Source organism: Mus caroli, chromosome 11 (genome assembly GCF_900094665.2).
Source record: "Mus caroli chromosome 11, CAROLI_EIJ_v1.1, whole genome shotgun sequence".
In the NCBI taxonomy this organism is placed as follows: domain Eukaryota; kingdom Metazoa; phylum Chordata; class Mammalia; order Rodentia; family Muridae; genus Mus; species Mus caroli.
In genome coordinates, this window is record NC_034580.1 from 8753720 (window position 1) to 8779315 (window position 25596).

General features: G+C 43.1%; 1 protein-coding gene across 6 annotated transcripts in view; it reads right to left on the minus strand.

The window, feature by feature from the left end:
• Cobl (cordon-bleu WH2 repeat protein) overlaps positions 1–25596 on the minus strand; it is a 230454-nt gene that overhangs the window by 12401 nt on the left and 192457 nt on the right. For all 6 annotated transcript variants that reach the window (XM_029483416.1, XM_029483415.1, XM_021176724.2 and 3 more), the window contains 5 exons: positions 21122–21431; positions 10709–10806; positions 7612–9494; positions 5590–5709; positions 4217–4480 (listed from right to left, as the gene is read on the minus strand). In XM_029483416.1, coding sequence (XP_029339276.1) covers positions 4217–4480; positions 5590–5709; positions 7612–9494; positions 10709–10806; positions 21122–21431 — 2675 coding nt within the window. The remainder of the gene's footprint in view (positions 1–4216; positions 4481–5589; positions 5710–7611; positions 9495–10708; positions 10807–21121; positions 21432–25596) is intronic.

The following is a 25596-nucleotide window of genomic DNA, read 5'->3' on the forward strand; positions in this document are numbered from 1 at the left end:
TTTAACTACACATAGCTAGGCTGACATAATGAACAACCTGGGCTGGGTGTATGAATGAATGTCATTCAAGAACCAGGTCTGTGCTGACACAGGTTTCTGTTCCCTACTCCCTGGAACATGGAGTTCTCTTCTGCTGAGAAGGAAGGGGTTTGTTGTTCTCTTCCCTAGCTTGGGACGTCCTGATAACATCATATGTCTAATCAGTTCTTTGGGCTTCCTGTTGAGGTCAAGGGGCATAAAATGCTTTCGTCTACATCTGTGATTCCTGTAATGGGAAAAAGGGCACCTGTGCTGTGTGAGCTCAGTGTGTCTCATGGGGCACTTGACAAGGCAGCCAGGAGCTGATAAGATGTCTGGACAGAGCAAAGGTGCTGACCTAGGCATATTTTGCCAGGAAAAGTCACTTAGGATACCAGTACCACACCTGTCTATCAAATGGAAGGCATGGTTTTCCTTCTGGAGAATAGAGCAGGAGCCTGTTATACCCTCTGTGTGGGGTGGAGTCTAACCATGTCCTTTAGTTGTTCTGAATGGCTCTTTCTCTGCTTTGTGTCTCTGTGGCACTGTACTTCTGTAGGCACAATGAGGCTTCATTCCAATCCTCTGTCTGCTCTGAACAGGTCTGTAAGTGCCTGGCATGCTGGCAGGTCTTACTAAAGGCTTAGGGGCTGAGGCACTGCCATTCTCATGTTTACATGAACACACAGATAAGAGGAAACAAGGTGTGCATTCTAGGCCCTCTGACACAATTCATTTAACATAGATTAGCCAAGGCTGCTGGATATGCAAGGTCGTTTTTACCTTTGTTGCGAATGAAGGACTGAGGGAAAAGCAGGACAAGATCATAGGAAGATGGATGTGCGCACTGAAACTGTCTGTGAGAAGAGGGGCATCCTGGGAAGACACATGGGTGGTTACAGCAGCCATCAGCAGCCAAAGACCTGGGCTACTCACACCATAAAGGCAACTGTTACTGAGATCATTTTGAAAAACAATGCTGCCATCTTTAAGGTAATTTTCTTTCTCCATCAAGCTGACTGTTCTGTATCATGAGCAACATCTTCCCAATGATCAACCATCCCATTTTGCCACCATGGTCGGGTTCTTTTGTTGTTTTTAAATTTCTAAATCCTGGGGAAGCCTCTCACCCTAGGATCTGAGCTGGGAAGAAGGCTTTCTCAGAGGCAATAAGCATTGTGTGATGTGCACTGAAGCCTTTCACAAAGACCTGGGAAGCTAGATTCAAGGGCCCATGTGAGAAGGTACGTACACTGAACACTCGGGCATGAAAAGCAACATGTTTGCCCAACTGTAGATAGTTCAATCCATCCTGCAAATGCCACAGATCTACTATACTTTCCTCAAGGGCAGTTGGACCAAACAGGGAAAGGAAGCTAAAGGAATAGAGGAAAAGTCCACATGCTTTGACACAGGAGCCATGAAAGTCAGTTGTCTACACACAGCAGCAAAGTGCTGGCTGGCTGGCTTTTTAAAACCACCATGGGACTGTGATGGTGCTCTACAGACAACTGCAGTGGGAAGGCAAACTAGCAGCCATAAAATGCCCCTAGGGAGCAAGCTATACCTAGGAGAGGTCAGTGCAGGCCATGAGGACTGGGGTGGTGGTGCCCAGGAAGTTGTGCTATCCCATCCTGGATTCCTATGCCAGTCTGTAGCAGGTGGCAGATGAGTGACAAGAGCCTGTTCAGCGTCATCTTGCCTCCATTATTCAGCACCCAGTCTCAGCACCCAAACACCTTGTAACTGAAGATGATATACAAATTCTTAAACAAATGCTGACCAATGCTTTCCAGAGTGTGCAAGAAACCCAAGAGTTAAGGCAATCCAAGAAATATAATCAAAACTTGGTCCTATAGATCCCATTTAAGGAGCTGGTCATGTGGGAAATGACAGCTGTGTCCCCTACCCTGGCTACAACGTTGTAACTGTGATAACCTTTCCTTCAAGCATGCCTGGGGTTCATAGTGGCCAATTTCCTCCTCTCCTCTAAACCTTCAATTGGACATGCCTATTCAGACCTTCTTATTCTCTCTTCTTCATTTCTACCCCGTACTTTCCGAAACACTTAGTCTTCCAGATGCTTTGCAATCTTGCTTCTTTTTAACTTTCTGCAAAGCAGAAGAAAGAGTTCTCAGAGAAAGCAAGCTCAAGTTTTCAATTTGTAAGTAACCACCTGTTAGCTGTGTAGCATTGTCTTTTAGTTTCTCTTGCCTTGGGTTCTTTCCATCACTGTAGGACAGAGTAGCATCTATTTGAAAAGCTCCAAATACCAGTAGGTGTCTGTGTGCATAGAGAGCAACTACGTGCCTGTAGCTTTCAGGTCACTGGTCCCCTCCATAGAGCTCCCAGGGGTGCTTGGAACTGTGGAATGTACCAGAACCTATATACACGCTGCTTCTTACTAGACCCATGCACCTATTAGGGTAGGTATGAAGAGTTTGTATTACACATTAGGCACAGGAAGACACAAACAAGTATACTACTAATACCCATTTGCTATAATGAAGGTTCTTTCCACTCATTAATTGTTAATTACTTAATATTTTCAAACTGTGGTTGAGTAGCTCACTGAAACTGGAAGGGAGGGAGTCCTCAGATAGGTGACACTCAGTGTTTATAGGATATATTAGAGGAGCAAATGAGATAGATAATTATCCCAAACCTTAAAGCAAAGTCCCAGCATAGACAGTTTAACTTGGCTAACCTGTGGGTTCTAACTTCTGACAAGTCTAATTTAGGACTCAGATGTTGCTTATAGATTTCTTGTTGAGAAACATGATTTTTATGAACTAAGATACAAAGTCTTGTGATGGGCTTCACTAAATTAGTTGCTTAGGACTTCTCTAAAGAAGACACACCTCTGGAATTCAGTCAGTGGGAAATGGCTGTCTTGAGCCCAGAGGAGGTGGATTCAGGGGTGGATTCACAGCCACCTCTGTCTGACTTCTATGACTGCTTCGCGACCATTCACCATACAAGTTCAGAAATACATGAATTCCATAGAAATGGGAAACCATAGGGAGCGAGCTTGAAGCCTGTCATTCTCCAGTGCTACTGGATAGGGACCTGAAGTGGGATATGCTTCCAATAAAGATGGCTTACATCCTTAATGTCAGTTTTGGGTACCTGCACAGCTATGACTACCCTCTCCTCAAATCAGGACAAGATCAAGAAAGTGGGGGCTAACCAGGGAGCTGAGCCTAATGGATTCCAAGAGAGCTTAGAAAACTGCAATTCATGAGTACCCAGGGGGCTCTGAGCAACAGAGCTGGTGGCCTATGGGGTATCCATGGACCAGTGCTGAAGAAAGGACAGCTTTTCTCAGCCACATGTCCTAGGAACCTCTCTACTCTTCCACCACAAGAGGTGTCTAACGGGGGAAAAAGGAGATCTGTCTGTCTTATTTCTGGAAATAGTAGCCTTTTGTGAAAGTGGCCCAGCCTCAGTTTCATGGGTGACATGTTTTCCTTAGAGGATACAGCCTGGGCAACAAGAACCTTCTATGTTGAGTCCAGTCCCTGTATGATCAAAGCCAAGTGACTTGGATCCTCTGAGCCTTGTGCATTTCACAAGCGTGAAGATTAACTTTCTATTGACCTCTTCAGGGTCAGCACAGTTTAGGAGGCAGAAATGCTCTCTTAGAAAATCTAAAATACCCTATCAAGGAGGCATTTGCAGCCACAGAAGTCAGTGAATTCATAGGATAGTAGTATTGAGCTTAAACAGAGCTTGAAAGCCAGGTGGAGTGTGATAATACTGCTTTGTACAGTATACCGGTGGGAAATAGATGTGTAGATCTGCATTTGACTGCCAAATGAGACCTGGGGGAAGAAAACAGTACATGTTCTGCGGGGAGACTTTGAATTCACTAGCAAGTTTGTGTTATGTTGACAAAAAGAGGCAGATAAAGATAGATATGGGAAGATTGGTGATGACATTGCAGGCTAAGGGTGCTACACTCCCTCCAGTGAGCACTGTGGATTCTCATCCAGCCTGACCCTGCCCTAGCATTGATTTGGGGTTAGGAGACAGAAGTGGGTTTAGTTTATACCTTGCCACATGGGCAGCAGGCAGCATGAAGAGCTGGCTTTCTCCCAAGTCAACTCGTTTTTGTCCACCCCATGGTGGTACCCTTCAGAAGCTGGGATGCCTCGTCAGTTTTGCCTCCATTTCTGTTTTCTACATGAATGCTCACCTTTCTTAGTCTTGCAGCTCCTGTGCCCGAGCGGATGGCATCCATCAAGGCTTCTCTAGCATTTACTGAGTTGCTGAGGGTGCCGGTGCTGAACCTAGAAACTGTTATGGAGGCTGAAGGAGCCTGGGGGGCTGGAGTGGGTGGTGGTGGCAGGGCAGGTGGGGGTGGAAGGCCAAGGTCTTCTTGCTGAGGTTTATCCAAACCTGGAGCCACGAGTGCAGCATTTCGGAAGCTCTGGAGCTCCTCAGAGGCAAGGGATGACACCTAATGAGACAGTTAAGTGATTACTACAGTAAATGCCCATGCACCCCATATCATCTGTGACACTCCATGGCGATGACAATGGAGTGAGGGGCTTCAGAAGAGGTTAGTGCATAAATGTGTATCTACCATGAATAGAAACAGTACCCTATAGAAGAGACACCAGAGAGTTCCTTGAACCTTCTGCCATGTGAGGCCTTGGTGTTAAGGCACTAGGGACCAGCAAGACAACCTTACACAATACCAATTCTGCTGTTGCCATGACCTTTGACTTCTAGCTTCCAGAGCTGTAAGAAGCAAGCCTCTGTTGTTTCTAAGTGACCGAGTCCATGGTGTTTGGTATAGCACCTGATAGACAGGATTCGTGTAAAGATCCTTTCCGAGAAGATAGCACACAGCTACCCATCTCACAGTAAACCTCAAACAGCTCCTATTGATGAACCATGGAAAACAGAAATCTGTCTGCTTATACATATATCCCCATGCTCTTCCAAAGTATGGCTCAAAGGTACCCACTATGGCAGGAGTATAAAAATACTCTCTAGTCTCATAATTACTTTCACATGTGATGATAAGAAATAGAAGTCAGACACACAGATTTGACCAAGTGAGGGTGGAAGTTGAGAGCCACTAAAACCCCAGGGAAAATGTACAAGTCACATCATTCCTTAAACTCTGTGTGTGACAGTCATAGGTACACTGTCCTGCCTCTAAACTCAATTAATATGTACCTACAGTTGTGCAAGTTTGGGGCTATCTTCCTACAGTTGCTTTGGTCTATAAACGTAGGCAGGGTGGCAGGGCCTTGTTATCCTACCCTGAGATCACGATGAGTGTGTGAATGAATTTGGAAAATGTTAGTGTACAGGACAGACCTGCAGAAAAATCAGGAAAATGTCACTGGTGCAGGGGTCTCTCACTTTATATGAGCAGAGGCCAAGGCAGCTGTCTGGAATTGGGTGACAATGTGCCAAACAAATGGAGTTCACAGCTCTGATGCTGGCTGCCGTGTAGTTGGAGCAATGGATGCTAAGTGGCATTGGCTTAGTCTACTGAGGGGAAGCGTAGGCAGGATTCTGAACCTGTTATAAATGGGAGGCCCATTTCCTTACCTTCCTGAGGCTGAGAGTCCCACTGTGACCCCGAATGGCTGCCAGAAGGGCAGATCGCTCACTCTCTGCCTCCACATAGGATGGTTTCTTTGGCCTTCCTTCTGACGTCTGTTCTGCAGTCTAGAGTATTAATAAAGTTAACATATTTCACTCTGAAGATAAGGGAAGGCTAAGTCCATATCAGCAGCATCAATTCCCCTGTCTGCTTAAAGGAACTTTCAGAAAGTTCCCAAAAGAGCATTCAACTGAGCCACAGTACCAAAGCATATGCACACAACCATTTGCTATTCTAGTTTCAGCACAGCACTCAAAACTTTACTGAGTCATCCAACACATGTGTAGAACAGTCTTCGAGTTAGACTAATGTAGTCTTTGAGTTGTACAAATGTAGGCGGATGTAAATTCTTACCATATGCAGGGAGGTAGACCTAAGCTCAGCTAAGTCTAGCACATTAAAGGCTTTTCCAACTTATGATATCTTCAACTTGTATGGGCTACCATGACATAACCCTATAGAAAGTTGAGTGGCAGCTATAGAAGAGCCAAAGGGGTTGCATCAAAAATTAGTCTCTTACTGTGAGACTATTTCTGCTCTTCTCCCAGCCTTCCCTAGCTGACAAGTGTGCTGAAATCTTGAAAACCTGGATGAGAATGTCAGTGGGGGACATTGTGCCAGATCACTTAAAGCTCACCCTGCCTTGCTTCCTCATCTGAAAAATGGAGGAAATCACTTTTCATTATTGGCATTAGCTTAGTAATAGCATTTTGACGTGTTAAATGACCTGATAATGGAGGGTCGCAAAATTGTTACTTTTACTGTACAATGGCAATACAATCCCATCACATGTTCCAGTCAACAACAGATGATAACAGACTCACACGACTGAGAAAGAGATGAAATATTTCTGTCTCCCAGTGACACTAAAATCCTACTGCAATGAACTTTGCAGGTGTTTGGGGTGGTGCTAGTGTAGGCAAGCCTATTCACTGGACTTTTAGACATGCAGAGTGTATGGTGCATAGTTACATACAGTTGTGACTCTTGTTTATGAGTGTGGGTGACTATGTTACTGTATTATGCACTCACTATACTATAGGCTCTATGGTTATTTTGTCATGGATATGGTTCCATTGCTTTAGCTTCATCCAAAATGATAAAACCTGCTACACCAGCATCACTCTTTTTAAATCTCCCATCGATGTAATTTATGCAACAAGAAGTCCCCATAGAGTGCTGGCCTATTGCCATATGGACTTGTGTGACACCTCATGATGTTCACACAACAATGAAACCAACCTCCATGCGGTTCTCAGAATGTGTTCCCATGTTTAGCAACACAAGGCTGTACAGAAAGCAGTGGTCCTGCCTGTGTCTTACTATCTCAGAGTGTCAAGACTTTCCCCCAGACACTCATGAAAGGCATATTTCTCAGCCTATCACAACTAGGAGTTGGTGAAGACATTAGGAGGTAATGCTGGTGAGCTGTCCAAGGTCACTGAAAGGAGGTACTTGAAGTGAATGATGGGTACTTCTCTCTTTCCCCTCCCTGGTTTGGAGGTGAGCATTTGACCTGCCATGTGTTCCCACGATGCTGTGTTGCTTTGCAACAAGATCAAAAGTCATAAGCTAAGTGACTATGAACTAAATCCTCCAAACCTTGAGCCAAGATAAACCTTTCCTTTTTCTAAGTTTTTCCGATATTTCATTATGATAGCACAAAGCTAACAGAATAGTTCTGGACCAAAGTACAGATAGCCCCACACCTTGGCTTCAATATTACTCTGTCCCAATACTTATTGATTGACATATTTTCCACTGGATTGCCAGAGCCTAACAAGCTAAATCCAATCAGCCTCTCTAGTGTTTTTATTCAAATGCATTAGAAGAAAGAGACAGAACATAGATAAAATGAAAGCAGCAAACTTGCAGCTTTGTAGTATTTCTTCTAAAGATCTAGGACAGGGATGGAAGCCCTGCTCAGGAGCTCCCTGTACCCATACGCTGACGCCCACCACATTCACCTTCCGTAGCTTCTCTCTCCCTCCTGATGAGTGGATAGCTTCCATCAGGGCACTGTGCAGGGATACATCTTTTGGGAGTGGCCTTTGAATGACAGGCTTGAATTTTTTCTTTGGCCCAAAAATGCTGGACGGTAGAGTATCATCTGTGTCTTGACCATCTGTAGATAACGAACTGGGCTTTTCCTCTGTCTGTAAGATAATATAGCTAGTCACGGTGGATTCTTTTGGAGAGTGGGGGGGCTCACAATTTCCTGGGGTTCGTGCAGAGCCATTCATCAGTATCCTCCCAGAGTCACGGGCCTCTGCCAAGAGCAGAGGGGGTGGATGCGCCTTGTCCAGTGCCTGCGAGAAGTTAGATGTTGAATTTGCCTTTTGGTTACTTGTAGTTTGCTTTTCATTGAAACCACAGCTCTGTCCCACAGAAATACGATCCCTATGGGAAGATCTGCCTGGGAGGAAATAGGAGTTTCTGTGGACAGCAGCAGGATAGTCTTGAGTCGATGACTTCCCATATGTGCTGTTGACCTCTACTTTGGGATGGTCTCCTGCCGGCAATTGCACACTAGGGTTGCTGGGAAGGCAGACAGAGCTCTGGTTTGTCCCATGTTCATGCTGCCTTGCCTCTGCGTGTAGGTTGGGAGCTGCATCATCTTTCCTGGCGGGAGGAGGTCTAGCCAGCTTTGCTTCTTCATGACACTGTTCAGTGGTTGCCTTATGTGGTCTCACCACATCAGCATGGATTTTTGGAGGCCCCATCTTCTTGGCAATAGCAGAGGCCACATACTGGCTGGATGTTCTTCTTTGAGGCTTGAGGAATGTGATGTCTGTGGGATTCGATGCTGGCACTTTCACAGAACAAGAGACTGCTGACCGTGGCCGGCTTCTCTCTTCCTCCAGGTGTGCCCCATATTCCTGTGAGGCAGGCTGCTGCTGGGGAGTAGTCACTGTGAAGGCTGCCTTCATCCCATTATCTTGCTGTGGTTTTTCTGGTGTGGCAGTGATAGTGGTGGAGGGGGCCCTTTTGACAGTGCACTCAGCCGGCCCATTAAGGTACTTTTCCATTGAGTTGCGTCTCCAGAACTCTTTGACTTTTCCAATAGGTGGAGTGTCTGTTTCGACAACAGCTGATGGTGGGGATATGGTCCTGCTTCCGTTCATGTGAGGACTCACCAGATTCCCTAGTTCATCAATCTTAATGGCACCAGTGGAGAGGGACACATCCCTGTCATAACACCTCATCTCTGATTTGGGAGGAACAATTTTATATGTCGTGAGGCCATGCTTGAGTCCATAGCTTCCCCCTAAGGCCTGGCCATGATGAGACCATGGTGGGGGTGTTGAATTGGAGCTCTCATCCTTACCATCTCTTGGATTCACTCGCAGTGAGTTTATTCCATGGCCTGCCTGTGTCTTCTCATTGTGACTAGAACCATGTACCTTGCCTTTATCCTTTGCTTTTGGGTCATCTATTAAAAGCTTTGAAACAAGTGATGTCACTGTGGGGTCTGTTTCAACTGGATTCTCATTTTCAGGTGTGTTGGCTAAGGTTGGCTGATTTCTCTTCCTGTCATCTTGGGAAGGAGGGGAGGGATCAGGCTCTTTTCTACTTGTCCTTATGAATGGCTGGCTATGCTCAGTCTGAAATGGGGACAGATGAGATCTTTGGCTAGCAATGCCCCCTGTGTTAAAAGTAGTGGCATTGTTACATCTACTGGAGAACAGCCCTGAGTCAAAAGGCTCATCAGAAACTTCCCCGATAAAAGTGACTGGGATGTCATCCACGCCACTATCAGGGATTATGGCTTCTTGCAGACTGTGGTTGGATACACCATTGACAGAGTTGGTTAGAGAGCTAGTATCTGTTTCATAATTTTCTTCCATTCCTGTAGAGAAAGACAAACACAAATCACTAATTGGCATCCGTTATAGTATTAGCAACCAGTTAGTGAATACATGGCCAATACTTTGATTTTCCCAGGGATTACTACTTTCGTAAAAAATATACACGTTAAATGTTTTTTTGTGTGTTTGTTTTTTATTTTGCTTTGTTTTGGTTTTTTTTGTTTTATAATCTGCATCTGCCTGGGACCAGAATCTCAGCTTTCACCTTATAAGCACAAAACCATTTGCCTATCCATGACGTTTCAGGGTATGATACTTAACTACCATATTTTGTCAAATCATTGAATAATAAAACAGATGTCTACATTTAGTATCTGGAAGGTAGTCTCTCTCGGGTGCACCGGGATTTTTGTCCTTCCATTTCTTGTGTCCACTAGAAGCACAGCAAGGCATGTAGAATGACTTGCTCTAGGTTTAATTTCTTAAAGAGAGAATAAGTAAATCTTGGTCTCTTCAGAATTACACTGACTCTCCAAAAAACTAAGTGATCCAGTGGGCAGTGGGTCATGTGGTCACAGACTGTGGGAGACTACATGGCTGGTTAGGATTCCCAAAGCTGTCAACCAAATACCAATGACAAGAGACTAAAAACAGGATTAGACCGAATCAGGATCAGTTTTCAAGTCTGCTTGTCATTGCTTTGTATTTCTAGTTTACATTTAATGTGTGCCATGAAGAAAATAGTGTAGCTTTCTTTGTGTAAAGGAATCTCTACTTATTCACTACAATTATTTGCATCTCCCTTAACCTTCTAGTGTTTTCCAAAGACTGTGTTAAGAGAACAGCAGTGCCATGGGTGCTCCACACCCATGGATTGTGTGTTTTGCACTGCCAAGGAAGAGTTTTACTTTTTAATAAAGGCAGCTGCTTCTTTTTGTGCATCTCATATCCCCCTGGCTCATTTTGTATATTTAAATCTCTAATGTGTATATAGTATATCTTAATATAAAAAGTAGTATTACTTGCCCATATTTTAAAAACTACTGAGACATTTTCTTAATATTGCTTGGAACTCTGACAAAAATCAGTCTATCATGAACAGCCCTCACCTGAGAAGTTCAAATCTTACATACAGGCAAAACACATCCAAACTAAGTTGCGAACCCAAGACTTCTTTCTTGTAGAGTCACACCAAAGTACTAAGAAAAAGTGATTGCCTGTATGGTCTGGTCATACAGGATACTGTGGCTGTTACCTTCCAGGTCTTCATCAAGTTCTGCCAGGGTCTGATGTAAGTGGCCAGTGATGAATAGGTCTTCATCATCATTTGTAGGCATGGTGGCTTTCTCAGTCCTAGAGAATACCAAAGAAAGAAAGAATGCATTGACTAGGACTTGTAACTTTTTTCCAGAAACGTCAGTCGATATTCAAGGCTAAGCAGTCCCACATTTGCTGTGACACCACTATTCTTGGAACTGCAAAGATTCATTATTTGCATGAGTGATGTGTATGTCCATATATATTATATGCAGCATGTAAGTTACATATGTAATATGTATGTGATATATTTGGAGGTTATGCTTATATCCTTCCCAAACTGTTATCAACACCTGAAGTCCATGCAGGTGTAACGTGGTCCCCATGTTTTCTCTCTGCTGTACTAGACAAGCAAATGTGCTGGTAAGACTCCGGCACAGCTGCATTGCACTGCAGCTGACATCTTAAGAAGTGAGACACCTGATGAGCATCTGTATGTCATGATGCCAGGGCTGTGTCTTCACACATGACTCTAAACTGCCAGCCTGTTCCTGACAATCTGCAATCTATCAGCACCCCCTGGGATGCAGTCATGTAGGCTTTAGGTTCTGGTATAGGGCACTTTTTTTTTTTTAACTTCCTGTGCTGTCAAAGAGAATCTCAGAGCATGTGGGGCTGTATGGGAAGTATTCAGAAACCCTTCAATTCTGCAAGCCCCTGCCTCTCTCTGTGCTGCCCCTTAGCAGTAATCTACCTGCAAGACTTGAAAAGGAAAAACCAATTCACTCCTCTACAATAAGGGGCTTCATATTGTCTGACATGTTTCTTTTTCATCATATTACTGCATCTTAATTCCTGAACTGGGCAGAGGATAGCAGGGAAGGGAGCTTGGGAACCTCATTGTGCCACCCACAGAAGTGAACTACCTTTGGATTTTTTTATTGTAATAGTAAAGACCTTGACATGAACAACAGAAAACATTATACCCACTGTAGTAGTATAAAAGCTCCCATTCTTGGCCTTCACTGTGGCTTCCTTCTTGGAGGCCTTTCAAAGCAAGTCCCAGAAGCATGGCATGCCTTTGTGCTAGGGAAAGAGCGTTTGCCTGCTGGGCTCCAAGTAGAATTTGTTTGCATGTATAAATCCTAGTATTGAAATCCTCACAAGTGGTCTGTAATGTAAGTGGTGTTGTCACTGTCATTGTTTAGATAGGAAACTGTAAAAAAGAGACTCACTGACATGTGCAAGGTCACATATCATTCAAAGACAGGTGGCACTTGTTCCAAAGCTTGAATGAGGGTTGGCTGCATTGACCAGGTGGCCTAGCCATGTCTAGGGTCATGAGGGACAATGTGGCCCCCTGTGGCACAGGGCATCCTAAGATATGTCATCCTGCTGCTCAGGACAGCAAGGTCATGATTTATTTGCGTCAGAGGGACAATGGCATATGTGAGACAAGTGCTGCCAAAACAATTTAAGAGCTGCCTCTGCAAGGGCCTTTGCCTCCATTTTCCTTTTGTGCAGAAAATGCAGACATGTCTATGGCAATTGTCCGTCTTCAGCGAGAGCTGAAGGTTCCTTTCCGCTGATTGTTAAAATTGAGGACCAATTTCCATCATTGCTAATCAGACCCAGATAATGATGCATGAAATGTGCCTTGTACAATCCTCACTTACGCAGCAAAAATTCATTCTAATAAATGAGTCTTTCTTTCTTAGTGACTATGTCCATTTGGGAGCCAGGAAGTAGCTTCAAGATTGGTCTCAGCTAATGTCCTCTGACAGGCTAGACAAAAGAGGCTGGTTAGAGATGTGTGTGCATGCAGACCAATTAATAAGGACCACAAGAGGTGCACAATTGTCCTTCCCATTGCTTTGCTTTTGGCCTTTAATTGTTTCAATGTAGTTTGTTAAAGCTGTTTCTCTTTCAGGGAATGTGATGAAAAAAGTAACTCAAATATTTGCTGCACTATATGGCAAAGCAAAATAAGATACTGCTAGGCAAAATGGCATTTGATATGTAAAGCAAATTATGTTTAGATTTATACTTGTAGTTTAGGATGCTTATATGTATGCACATATATACTTTTATAACAAAGCATTTGTCTTTGTTCCAAGACTATATGGTTCTATCACTCAAGAGACACTAAAGAGAAGATTGCCTGTAAGAATTAAGTTCAAATTCCACAATTTTTAAAAAATAAATGTTAAACTAGAAAAGAAATCACCTTGAACTAATGAAACTGCAGTGGATACAGCAAACACACACGCCTGCTGTTGGTTTAAATGGAAAGCAAAATGGAATCAGATATCAACAAATACTTTATCTTTGTAGGGAAGCAATTCAGTGGAAGGAGAAAATATAAATATAACAGCATTCATTGTATTCTGTGGAAAAAATCTAAAATATTCAGCAGTCAGGAGAGCTACTTTGTAAAGGGCAATAAAAATCAGTAACTCTGATGTCAGAGAGCCTGTGGAGAAATACAGTCCAATCAGTAACCATGACAATCAGAGATCCTACGGAGAAACACCAAGTAATGCCGCTTCTAGCACAGTACATGAAAAAAAAACCCAAGACACAGAACTATCTATAGGATACCAGTGATGCTATAACCCCACATATGCCTGTGGACAAGGGTGAGCTAGGAATGAGTCAATATACCTTTCTGCAAAGGAGGAATCACAGAGACTTTTACTACAATGAACCTAGCATGACAAAGCAATTTTTAAAAGCATGCAGGTGGATTTGGGTGCTCTTTTGTGCATGATCATGGACATTTTTGAGACAGGGACTCTCTAGAGAGTTTTCTACAAAGGCTAGACTATCTTCTCAGTGAGCTACAGGGATCCTGTCTCTGCCTCCATTGTGCTAGCATTAAAAACACTGAGCCATTTTATTTTATTTTATTTTATTTTTTAAAGTATGTTCTGGAGATTGAACTCAGTACTTCATGCTCACACAGCAAGCCACTTTACTGGATAGACTATTTCTCAAGCCTGATAAACATATTTTTAAAATTTTTATTAGTTATTTCATCCCAAGCGCTACCCCCTCCCAGCTTCCCCCACCGAGTCTGATAAAGCTTTTTTAATGTGCAAAACCTTAAATGCTATTTCAGACTCTAGTTAATTATTTCTTTTTTGTGGTAAAAGAGTTTAAATGTTTCTTCATATAAATGGTATGCAAAACCTTGTTTCCTATAGGAGATGGCTGGGCCCAGGATCTCACCCACCATCAGGGAGAAAGCTACAGTTAGTTCAGAGCAGATTTGGTCCTTCACCATACTCCTACCTAACTCAGGATCAGTCTCAACTACTCTGGCCATTAGCAGCTCCGCTCTAGGTGAGTGGGCTCTCTCAGTTTCTTCCCTGTATCCCGAACGGTCTTGCTCAAGTATGAGAGTTCTATACTACTAAAGGTACCTCTTTACCTGTGTCCTTTTTTCCTGACCAGTCCGTTTCCTCTCACTATCTCATATGGACTTAAACATTTCCCTTGCCCCCAGCCCCTGATGCTGGCACCCAGTGATGATAGGTCCTGCCAGCACATTCCTATTGCTCCCTGGCACTCTGGAGTGATTTATGTCCTTAGGGTCATACTTACTCAGGAAGAGGAATAGACATATGCCAGAAGTAGCCAACCTGGATGCCTTGTAGAGTGCAGAAAGGTCTAGCCACTGCCAGGCCCTTGGCTTAGGTTCCTTACAAAGCTGCCAAGTCCCTGAAATCTCTAAACAAGGTAGCAGGGTGGTCCTCTTGCTGCTTCTTCATCTTGATCTACTTCAGATGTACCCCAAAGATTGCTATTTTCCGGGCCTGAGCTTCTCCATGAAGGGTTATCAAGCCAAGGTCAAAGCCAATGGCAATTTTCCAATTTTGCTTTTCTATCTAAGATTTCTGGGAGTAAATGTTTGTTTTTTTCCTGTGTGTTCATCTCCACTTTTGTAAAGGGTTATACAGATGCAGGATACTGGCATTCCTCTTTAACACTTACCTGGACTTAATCACAGGGCTTGAAGCATAGCTCCCTATGGGCTTACAGGACAGCACAAGGCATATATCATTGACTAGTGCCTAGTGGGCAGGAAGAAACTCATCTGCTGACATGAAGCAAATGTGCACGGATGTTTCATTCCCAGGCTTCCTCCCCCACCCACCCGCAATGATGACCAAATCTTAAGATACAGTTCTTATTGGAGGTTTGTTGTGGCTAAAGACCAAGAAAACAGAAGGCAAGCAATCAGTCAGTGGGCATTTTGCTATCAGCCTGCACATGTTGAATAAACACAGCCAGGTCTATTTTCTCACACAGAACTGGAGGCAATGACTGCAAAGAATGTGATAATGTTCAGGCTACTGCTGCATACAGTCTGAGGGACTTTCAATCCCATCTGTCTGGGAGGCTCATTTGCCTCATATGTACTGCCCTTTGGGATGGAGGGTATGCCTCTCATCCAGCTGTGGCAGCTTTGGCCCAGCTTGGCCTTAGCACTGTTTATGTAGCTCCCGACAGATGAGAACAGGGAATCATCCTCTCTACTTGGTGCTGAGACAAATAGGAGCTTGCTGAGTTTTCCTTTCTACTTCCTATTAGAAAGAAAAGGTAAATGGCATACTTCTGACTCACAGCACATTAAGGTATGCTTGGTTTTGATTTGGCTGAGTTCTTTTAAGAAATGTATACAGCTGTGAAAAATATCAGAGAGGAAAACCATGATGTTTTCAGAGAGCAGTTTAATTTGCTGATGAAGACCAAAGCAACCCTGTGACTACAAAATGATTAGGACAGCCTAGAAGTAGAAAGCCTGGGAAACTGGATGGCTGTTGCATTTGCTTGACCCCCTCACTGCAGATGTAAGTGTTCCCCACTGATAAGGCTTCAGAGTCTAACACTAGTGTGCAAAATACATTGGGGGCCATATATGTGATTTTAGATCTTCTTGTAGTCGATTTGAAAGGAGAGAAGTGAAGGTAATTTTAATTGCTCTAATTTTAGCTTTATTTATACATGTGATTAATGAATTTCTTTACCGAGCACATACAAACTATTTTAACGTGAACAGCCATGTGGCAAGTGCTTCTCAGCTAATATGACTAGTGGCTACAGTATAGTGCAGAACTCCACATTTTTCTCTAGTATAAGGATCAAATCAGGGCCTCATGCATGCAAAGCAAGTAGTCTACCAAATGATTGGTATCCCCAGTGACTTCTATATTCTTGTGTGTTCTAATACTACTCTGAAGGACTGTACAATGCATTGACATGCTTCTAACTATTATTGTAGCTTCTGAATGCCGATGGCTATGAATGCTCAGGGGTGCACATGTTGTTCTTTATAAATGCTCCTGGGTTACACAGTTTCTACGGTTCTAGATATTATGGTCTGTATTATATGAATGACTTCCAAAAACTTTTGGGGCCACAGTTCCTGGAGTTCTAGTTTAGGGATCCAGATGCTGGATGCTGTAGAAATTCAGGACCCATGTCCTTGTTGAGTCTCAGTCTGCACATAAAGCTACTTTGGGACCACATGCCTGCAAGAAGGGGAAGAATTTTTCTCAGACTGCAATTATGTATGTCTCTATTCCCATTTACCAACCAATTGAGGCCAGGAAGGTCTTTGAAGGGTTACCATGTAGGGAGTGAGGCAAAGGGTAGGAGTGGGAGAGGGGTCCCTCTTCATTCGAAGAAACAAAGAAACTGTACTTCACACATAGACACTATTTTAAAAAGAGTCTTCTGAAAAATTCATACATGTAGGTTAATGTCTTGACCATCCCTCTTAATGATACTGTTGAGCCCTTATTCTTCCCAACAGGCCCTTCCACTTTCATGTGTTTAATTTTTACTGTTACTTGGGACCCCACTGAGTTTAATTAGCTTAATTAGTGTGACTTTGGATGGGAGACTGTTTCTTAGACTGTGGGCAGCTTACTAGTAGCCATAGCACTGAGGAAAGTGACTTCCCCTTCTCTCAGCAACCATGATTTGTCAACAACTCCTGACGATGTGAGAGGGGTGAGGCCTTGAGACCCCTCCTCAAAGCATGACAGACTGTGGACAAGCTCCATTTTGTGCAAGTCTTTGGCGGGCAACCACAGCTGATGTGAGTTCTTGGGCACCATGGCCATGCCATGTAGAGCAGATAGTGCTTCCCAGTGTTCCTTCTCATCTTCTGGCTCTTACACTCTTTCTATTGTCTTTTGGGATGCAGAAGCTATAATGTGTTTTGTACTTTGGGAGGCTTGGCATGTGACTACATTTGGCTCTCCTTTTGAGAAAACTCAAATCTACAGTCATCTCTCTTATTCACATCTTACAGCAACTTTCATAACTGATGCTCCCCAAAGGAACCTTAGAACTTGGAATTTGGTGATGCTGATATACAGACAGATAAACTGCCTGATGACAGCCAGATTTGGGGGGGGGCAGTGTCCACTATTTAGAAATATTGCTAGTTCCATTATTAGTCCTCCCAGAGTGGGAGAAACAACATCCAGTCTACTTTTCCCTTCTCTGTCTATTATTTGTATTCAGACAAGGATGTTATAGTTTGAAGAAAAGGCAAGCAGAGATGGAAATAGTCATTGAGCTTATCCAACAAATCCGATTTCTCTTTTTCCTCCATGAATTGTAAATGACAGTAACAGAAACAATCATCTCAGTTACCTGTCCCTCACTGTTCTAAGAGGGAGCACTACACATTTCAATTTTACTGAGGAAGAAAGAGAAGGGAGAAATGGATTTGCAGGCCAAAGGCACTCTTTTGTCAAGCTATTCAATTAGAATAAGAAATGTTGGCGCTGGTCAACTGTAAAAGATACAGGACAGGAACAGATTTGCAAGTACATCCAGCAATTACTGTAACTACTTCCCAGGACAAAACCAGTCATGAAGCTCAGAGTGCTACTCTTGGGTGTTCCCAGAACAAGGGACCAATACCACACGAATATTACATTTGTGTGTGTGTATACCTTTTGGTCAGACTTCTTGGGAATTTATCTTTTGTACTGAGTTTAGAGGAAGACAATGGAAAGATGATGTCCCAGTTACAGGGTAAATCAGGGCAGTGAAAAATTTGCAGGTGAATGTAATCAAATGAGTTGAAGGAAAAACACCCTCTTTTCAAACTGTACTGGATATAATAAACTGGAATTATGGTCAGCCATTCTCACTTGTTTATTTTTTTTAGAAGACAGAGTTTTTAGAAGACTGAGCTTCTTAAACTTAAAACATAGGCTCCTGGGCTACTGGGTGGTACTCATCTATACAAGTACCAATGAAGAGACAGCCATAGTGGCAATGAGCTAACTCTCTAACCATAGCCACACTATTCTGAAGCCGTATCACCTGTCTACACCATAGAAAAAGGATACCTAATAGCAGAGGGTGACCCTCATGGGATTTTTGGACAGGTGCTTGGGACAGATAATACAATATTTGTGTCCCTGTTTTGAACATGCAAACCTAGGCAACCTTATCCCCCCTGCCCCCAATAAAGATGATTTAAACATGTAAAGACAAGAGAAAGGAGCCAGCTGTGAAAACCAGGACTTCTGGGCTTTTGCACGTCATGTTTCATCTTTAAGTGATTTTCAAACAGCATTTAGTGACTTCCTAAGCAAAAGAAGTGTGACAACAGAAGATCTAAGTTTAAAGATACAAGCAATTCTTACTTACCTAGTGAGCAATCCCATGCTGGACACTTTCCTCACGCTGAGGTCATGCATGACAATTTACTAGAATCCACTCTAATCCTAGAGTCCTAACCTTGCTTGTTATGACAAAAAGTTAACTTCGATCTCTCCCATCTCCTAAGGTCTTAGTCAGAGGTGACGAAGAGGAACACAACATAGCCTGGTCTTATACCATCATTATGACTCATCCAGGTTGAACCCCTTTGGGAACATAAATAGACATCTTAAGAAAAGTTGCAGAAACTAGATATTGGATTGGAATCATTCTGGGTAGAGCTAGGAATGTGGGATGAGAGACAAAACATTAGCTACAGAGGTCATGCCCATGGGGTACATACTCAGGACCCAGGGAAAGAAAGGTCCTACAAGGGGCCAGAACATTGCATGTGTCCTCCATAGGAGGCTGCCCAGAAACAAACACATTCCTTATTACTATGTCAACCACTACAACCACTATTTTCTGAAGAGGGATGCCATTATTATATTCTCTCTCTCTCCTTTTCTCTCCCCTTCTCTCTCCCATCCCCTTTTTCGCTCTACTTCCCTCCCACTCTCTGTCTGTCTCCCTCTGTCTCGCCCCACCCTCTGTGTGTGTGTGTGTAAATGGCTGAGATCAAGGCTACTGCCCTGTGAGTTCTTTTCCCTCACAATGTTAACTTGACTATGGGCTACTCATGCTCTAGAACAGGCTTTAATTCCCTTAACTGACCATTTACAGCTTGGACACCTGAAAGATACCTCTCTACCACTCCCCACCTACATTCTGCTGAGAAGTTACCTTCTGTGGTTTATTTGAACCACAAGCCACCACTTCTGCCTTTTTACAACCTGAGTTTTCAGTGTAGTATTTTGTATCTGAACATAAAACTTATCACTCTTTTATTTTTAAAAATTAGGTATTTTCTTCATTTACATTTCAAATGCTGTCCCAAAAGCCCCCCATACCCTTCCCCCCACTCCTCTACCCACCCACTCCCACTTCTTGGCCCTGGCATTTCCCTGTACTGAGGCATATAAAGTTTGCAAGACCAAGGGGCCTCTCTTCCCAATGATGGCCGACTAGGCCATCTTCTGCTACATATGTAGCTAGAGACACGAGCTCTGGGGGGTACTGGGTAGTTCATATTGTTGTTCCACCTATAGGGTTGCAGACCCCTTTAGCTCCTTGGGTATTTTCTCTTGCTCCTCCATTGGAGGCCCTGTGTTCCATCCAATAGCTGACTGTGAGCATCCACTTCTGTGTTTGCCAGGCACCTGCATAGCCTCACAAGAGACACTTTAAAAGGAGTTAATTTTATGTTTATGAGTGTTTTGACTGTATGTATGTACATGTACACACACACACACACACACACACACACACACACACACACACAGGAATGTTGCCTGCAAAGGTGAGAAGAGGATGTTAGATACTTTATAATACAGATAGTTGCTAGCCACCATGTGAGTACTTGAGAACTGAAACTGTCTCTTCTGCAAGATCAACAAGTGCTCTTTAAGCACTCCAGCCCCAAAGTCATTACTTTCTTTAAGAAACTCAGCCTCTCTCTCTAGTCACATGACTTAGGCATCTACATCTGTATTCAGTATGAACCTGGCAGGAAGGTGGAACTGACGAGAGTTCCCAAACAGTGCTCAAGGGAGCACTCACCCTAACTACCACATGGAGGTCTCTTACAGGGGCATGTTTAAGCTGATATTCTCTATAAAGTATTCAAGATCCTCTAATATCCCATTGAAGCTAAAGGGAGCAAATGTTTCCAAATATGTTTGTACACAGACTTTTTGAAGTACTATACTACAAGAAATATCTGAATAGTATCTACATCTGGAAGTTGGAAGCTCTCTCTTGTGAGTCTATGTCAATGCCTAGCAAATACAGAAGTGGATGCTCATAGTTATCTATTGGATGGAACACAGGGCCCCTAATGAAGGATCAAGAGAAAGTACCCAAGGAGTTAAAGGGGTCTGCAACCCTATAGGAGGAACAATGATATGAACTAACCAGTACCCCTCAGAGCTGTGTCTCTAGCTGCATATGTAGCAGAGGATGGTCTAGTCAGCCATCAATGGGAGGAGAGGCCCTTGGTATTGTGAAGATCATATGCCCCAGTACAGGGGAATGCCAGAGCCAAAAAGCAGGAGTGGGTGGGTTGGGGAGCAAGGCAGCGGGGAGGGTATAGGGGGCTTTGGGGATAGCATTTGAAATGTAAATAAAGAAAATATTGAATAAAAAATAAAAAAAAGAAAAGGGTTGTTTCAAAGGTCCTCAGATAAAGCCTTTAAATTTTCCACCCACACTGTCTTTTCCCCTAGTGATGCCCTTGGTCTCACCCCCTGCCAGACACAGGACATGAATTTCAACCCCCTTTTACACTGCATTGCACCTGGCAATGTTCTACATTACATATTTGGAAACACAATGAGATAGATAATTTCTGCAAAATATTTAACCTTCTCCAACCTATAGTTTTTCATTTCATGAAAGGAGAGACATGAGGTCATCTCTTGAGGGGATAAGTTAGTGTCTCTGTTATGCTTAGAGATCAGAGATACTTTTCTTTCTCACACAGCTGACTAGGTGAACAAGGTCAGATAGGAGAAAGTGGTAGGGACCAGTGCTGTGAAAAGTGCTTCAAAGAGAGGATACAGCTACTGAAACTTGTCCTCCAGCCAGAGAGGAACTGGATCCTGGGTCCATGACTCACCTTAGGATTGAGCTTCCTGAGCCATTTTTCCCCCATGATGGGCTCTTTTGGGGACCCAATTCTGGAGTTCCAGCCAGATCCTGGTCACTGCAGTCTTCCTGGTCTGTGGACCATTTATCCTTGGATCTCATGCTGTCTTGTTGTGAGTCCAGGGAGATGGCATCTGAGGGAGAGCTCATGACCCCTGAGTCCTCAGTTGTGTCCTCAGATGCAAAACAGCTGCCCACAGATGCTGTCTCCTCAGCCTCCGCTGGCACCTGAGAGACTCCACCCATGCTGCAGTGGCTGCCAGGCCCCAGAGGCAGACTCACTGGAGAGGACATACAAAGACAGGTTAACAAAGTCTACTCAGAGTGTCACGCTGCCTAACATGGGCAACATCCTTTTGACTCTGAAATGTGTGATTCAGGGCTATCCAAACAAGGAAGACCCTCTGCCAAACCAATAGCATTCTCTAAAACATTTTAACTCTGAAGGAGCCTTATGTGTATGCATAAGTGAATTCAAACTATCCCATGAAAACCTGGGCACTTGATTGGTTAGTCTTTTGTCTATCTTTGTGGTGCCGAGGATTTAACTAGATCATTGTACAATATAGAAAAGGGCTCCACCAAGGAGCTACATCTTCAAACCCTTAATTAACCCTTTAAACATGCATCTTCTAGGCAACTGTGGTGATTAAATATTCAAACTAGTGATAATAAAGACAATTTTTTGTAGTCTGACTCCTGACTTAAAATGACTTCATATATATGCATATATACACATACATGTATATATATATATATATATATATATATACATATATATATATATATAAAACAACAAGTAATGAAAAATGGGTCCATGAACTTTAAAAAGATCAAGGAAGGATATATAAAAGGGGTTGGGGGGAGGGAAGGAAAAAACAAATTATAATTTCAAAAACAACAGCAATAATAAAGATGACTTTCTTAAACAAACACGCAAACAAAAACACGAAGAATGAACAGAAACAGAGCATTCTGGTATGGAACCTTCTGGCCAGCAGCCTTATAGAATCATGTTGGAAATGTGCTCTACATGCTAGTGACATTCTTCCTCAACATTTGGACCTGTCTTAATTTTAATACTTTAGCAAATGTAAGTTTTTGTGTAAGTAAGAGATGAGCCTGGAAGGGAAGGTAAAATTAAAAAGTATCAGAACCCAAGAACCAGTAGTTGATGTCCTTAAGCATTAAGTAAAAGCACACGGGGAGATGGTGGGCAGAGCTCTGTGTGGCTTTCTCCTGACATTAGAGTTTGTCTCTATTGAGACCTGATAGGAAAAACTACAGTCATCCTGCTAACTGGAGACAGGTTAACTAGCAATTGTGAGAGGTGACTTTATTCTCTTCTAGGGTGTCAGAAAGCTGTAGAGCTGTAGTTTGAAGGATATAAGTCTATAAATAGTCTTTAGACTATTTGTACTCTAGAGTTTCAGTTGAGTCAGTAGACATGGAGTTTTCTGATCTTAAGATTTGAGGCTAGAACCATGTACTGTGTTCCAAACTTGCTCTCCTTCCCATAAACAGCCCCTGGGCTTGTTATACGATTATAGGGCTCACATATGTGCAAATGTATCTCCAATGATATTACTGTGCATTAATATGGACCACATCCTGTATCTCTAAAAATTATATCTCAACAGCAACTAACAACATCTAATTAACAAAGCAGAAAGAAATCCCTTCATGTGTTGCTTTATGTGAGGTCTTGAGCAATAAAAAATACATAAAAAGTGAACAGTTATAAAGAATACAAACTTCACAGAAAGAAGCTCAAAGCAAACGTAGAAGTACAGAGAAGGGGGTTGGGAAAGGCAAATGCAGAAAGCAATGCATTAAATTCCAGAGTGCTGCTGAGCAAGAACAGTTTTCACATTCTTCTTTAGGCTATCTTGAGGCTCAGCATCCTCCTGCCTCAGCCCCTTCAGTGCTGGAACGAAGCTTTGCACTACCATGCCCAGCTGCAAAACTTGACAAGAAAGACTATAGAAGACACACTGCGTGTGTGTGATGGTTACTGTCAACTTGACAGGATCTATAAGGATCAGGGCATGTCTATGAAGGGATTTCTAGATCAGCTTAACTGAAGTAACTGAGGCAGGGAGACCCACATTAAGTGTGGGTGACGTCATTCGGTGGGCCAGGGCACTGGATTGGATAATAGCAAGCTGAGCAGCAATACTCACTTCTGTTTTCTGAGTTCTGATGCCAGGTGACTGGATCCCTCATGTTACTGCTGCCACACCTTCCTCAGCACAATGGCTATACCCTAGAACTGTGAGCCAAAATAAATCTATCCTCCTTTATGTTCCCCTCCTCAGGAACTTTACCATAGGCACGAGAAAAGTAATCAATGCACATGAACTTACACAACCTACATACAATTCTTGTCCACTATTTGGTGAAAAGCTTTGAAATTGTTCTCACTCTCTCTGTACAGTGAGAAGCTTTGAAATTGTTCTCTTCTCTCTGTAAAGTCTTTGAATCAGCTCCTATGCTACTTACTCCAGACATCAATCCCCACTCAGAACTCTGATCCCTTGAAGCCACATATCCAGACTCCACAGGGAGGATCTGCTAGCTGCCATTCACTTCTCCCTTCCCTTTGGCTTTCTTGTTGCCCTTTTTGGCTCTATGAATCATACTTATGTCCTTACGCTTGTACAGGGAACATTTTCCTGACTATTAAGTGAACTATACCCCAGTCCCCACTCATATTGTGATGTGAAGACTGCTTTTATTATTTGACAGTTTCAGACATGTGTTTGGATCATTTGTCCTATCCATCTTTCAAAGCCTTCCTCCTCACTCCTGGTGTGGACCTCTTCTTCTCAGCCTTCTTTTGTCTCCTCTTTGCTTGGGACCCACTGAGTGGATCTGGGATTATTTCTGTGGGTGTGGATGGGACTAGTTTTGGAGCATGTCCTGCCTTGCTTTTTGCCACCGTCACTAAAGAAACAGGCTGTTACAGGGCCAAGAAGTGGGAGTGGGTGGGTACAGGAGTGGGTGGGGGAGCATGTGAGGGACTTTTGGGATAGCATTGGAAATGTAAATGAAATAAATGCCTAATAAAAAAATTCTAAAAAAAAAAAAAAAGAAACAGGCTGTTATAGTTTGAATGAGAATGGCCCCATAGGCTCATTTATTTCAATATTTTGGTCCCAGTTGGCAGACTGTTAGAAAGGCTTAAGAGATGTGGTCTTGTTGGAGGAAATGTGTCACTGGGGGTGGACTTTGAGGTCTCAAGAGCCTACACTAGACTCACTATCCCTTTTTCTGCAACCTATGGGTCAGATACAAGCTTTCAACCATTGCTCTAGTGCCATGCCTGCCTCAGTGCTGCCTCAGTGTTCCCTGACATGATGCAAATGAACTAGCTCTCTGAAACTATGAGCAACCTTTCAATTAAATACTTTCTTTTAATAAGCTTCCTTGGCCATGATATCTCTTCATAGCAATAGAACAGTAGCTAAATCACAGGTCAAATAAATCCAATAATTACTTTTCTGTGCTGAATAAAAACAACTTGTAACAGTAAAGAATAAAGCCTAATGATTTGTGTTCAAATTCTAAAAGACTTGTTTCTTGGCTCCTCACAGTGCTATATAGATATCACTTAAGATCTCTATTTCCAGGTGGCTGGTAGGATGGAGCAAACTCCATGACTGACTGGGACCTGGTAACATGGTTTTCAAGCCCAACTCAGTTTATGAGGGGACAGGCACAAATTAATGGCCATCCCATGGTGATTGACAACTCTCATGAACTTTCTACAGGCCAAGTAAGGGAGAATGGAGTGAAAAGGACTTTGTATATAGGAGGTGACACACAAATATTCAGTGCTGTGTATATTCTTTCTTTCATCTCTGCAGTAGCTACTACTGTGCTCTGACAGTCATTTCTCAGCTGGCCCTATAGTAAGTGTGAGTGTTTAGGACAAAGACATTCCCTTGGTTCCTGAATCCTATGGAGACTCAGAGGCATCAGTTATGGAAGGGAGAGTCCATCTTACCTCCACCATTTTTCTAGCCAGTTAGGGAAATGTCAAATGGATCTCTATTCAGGACCTGCATGATCTCAATTCAGGACCCTTCAGAGAATATCATAGTGAGTGCTAAGGCCAAAGTTCTCTTGCCCAGACAGACCTTCCATTTCCTCTGGATGATGGTCTTACAGGTTGAAGCTAGGACACAGCCATGTCATACCATCTATACCTGGGAGTGAGCTGACAGAGCCAACCAGATGCATGTGGGAAAAACCTTTTTGAAGCTTTATCCGAGTCTCCCAAGAGAAGTCACATGGTAATTAAAATAGTAACTATACAAATGCTTAAAGATGCTGGGGGACATGGATGCCAGGCCTGCGTAGGTCAGTGGTAACTCATATTGCTCAGAATACAGGGTAGGCACAGCTATAGTCAAGGAAGGGCTACATTTGCAGAGGCTCTTC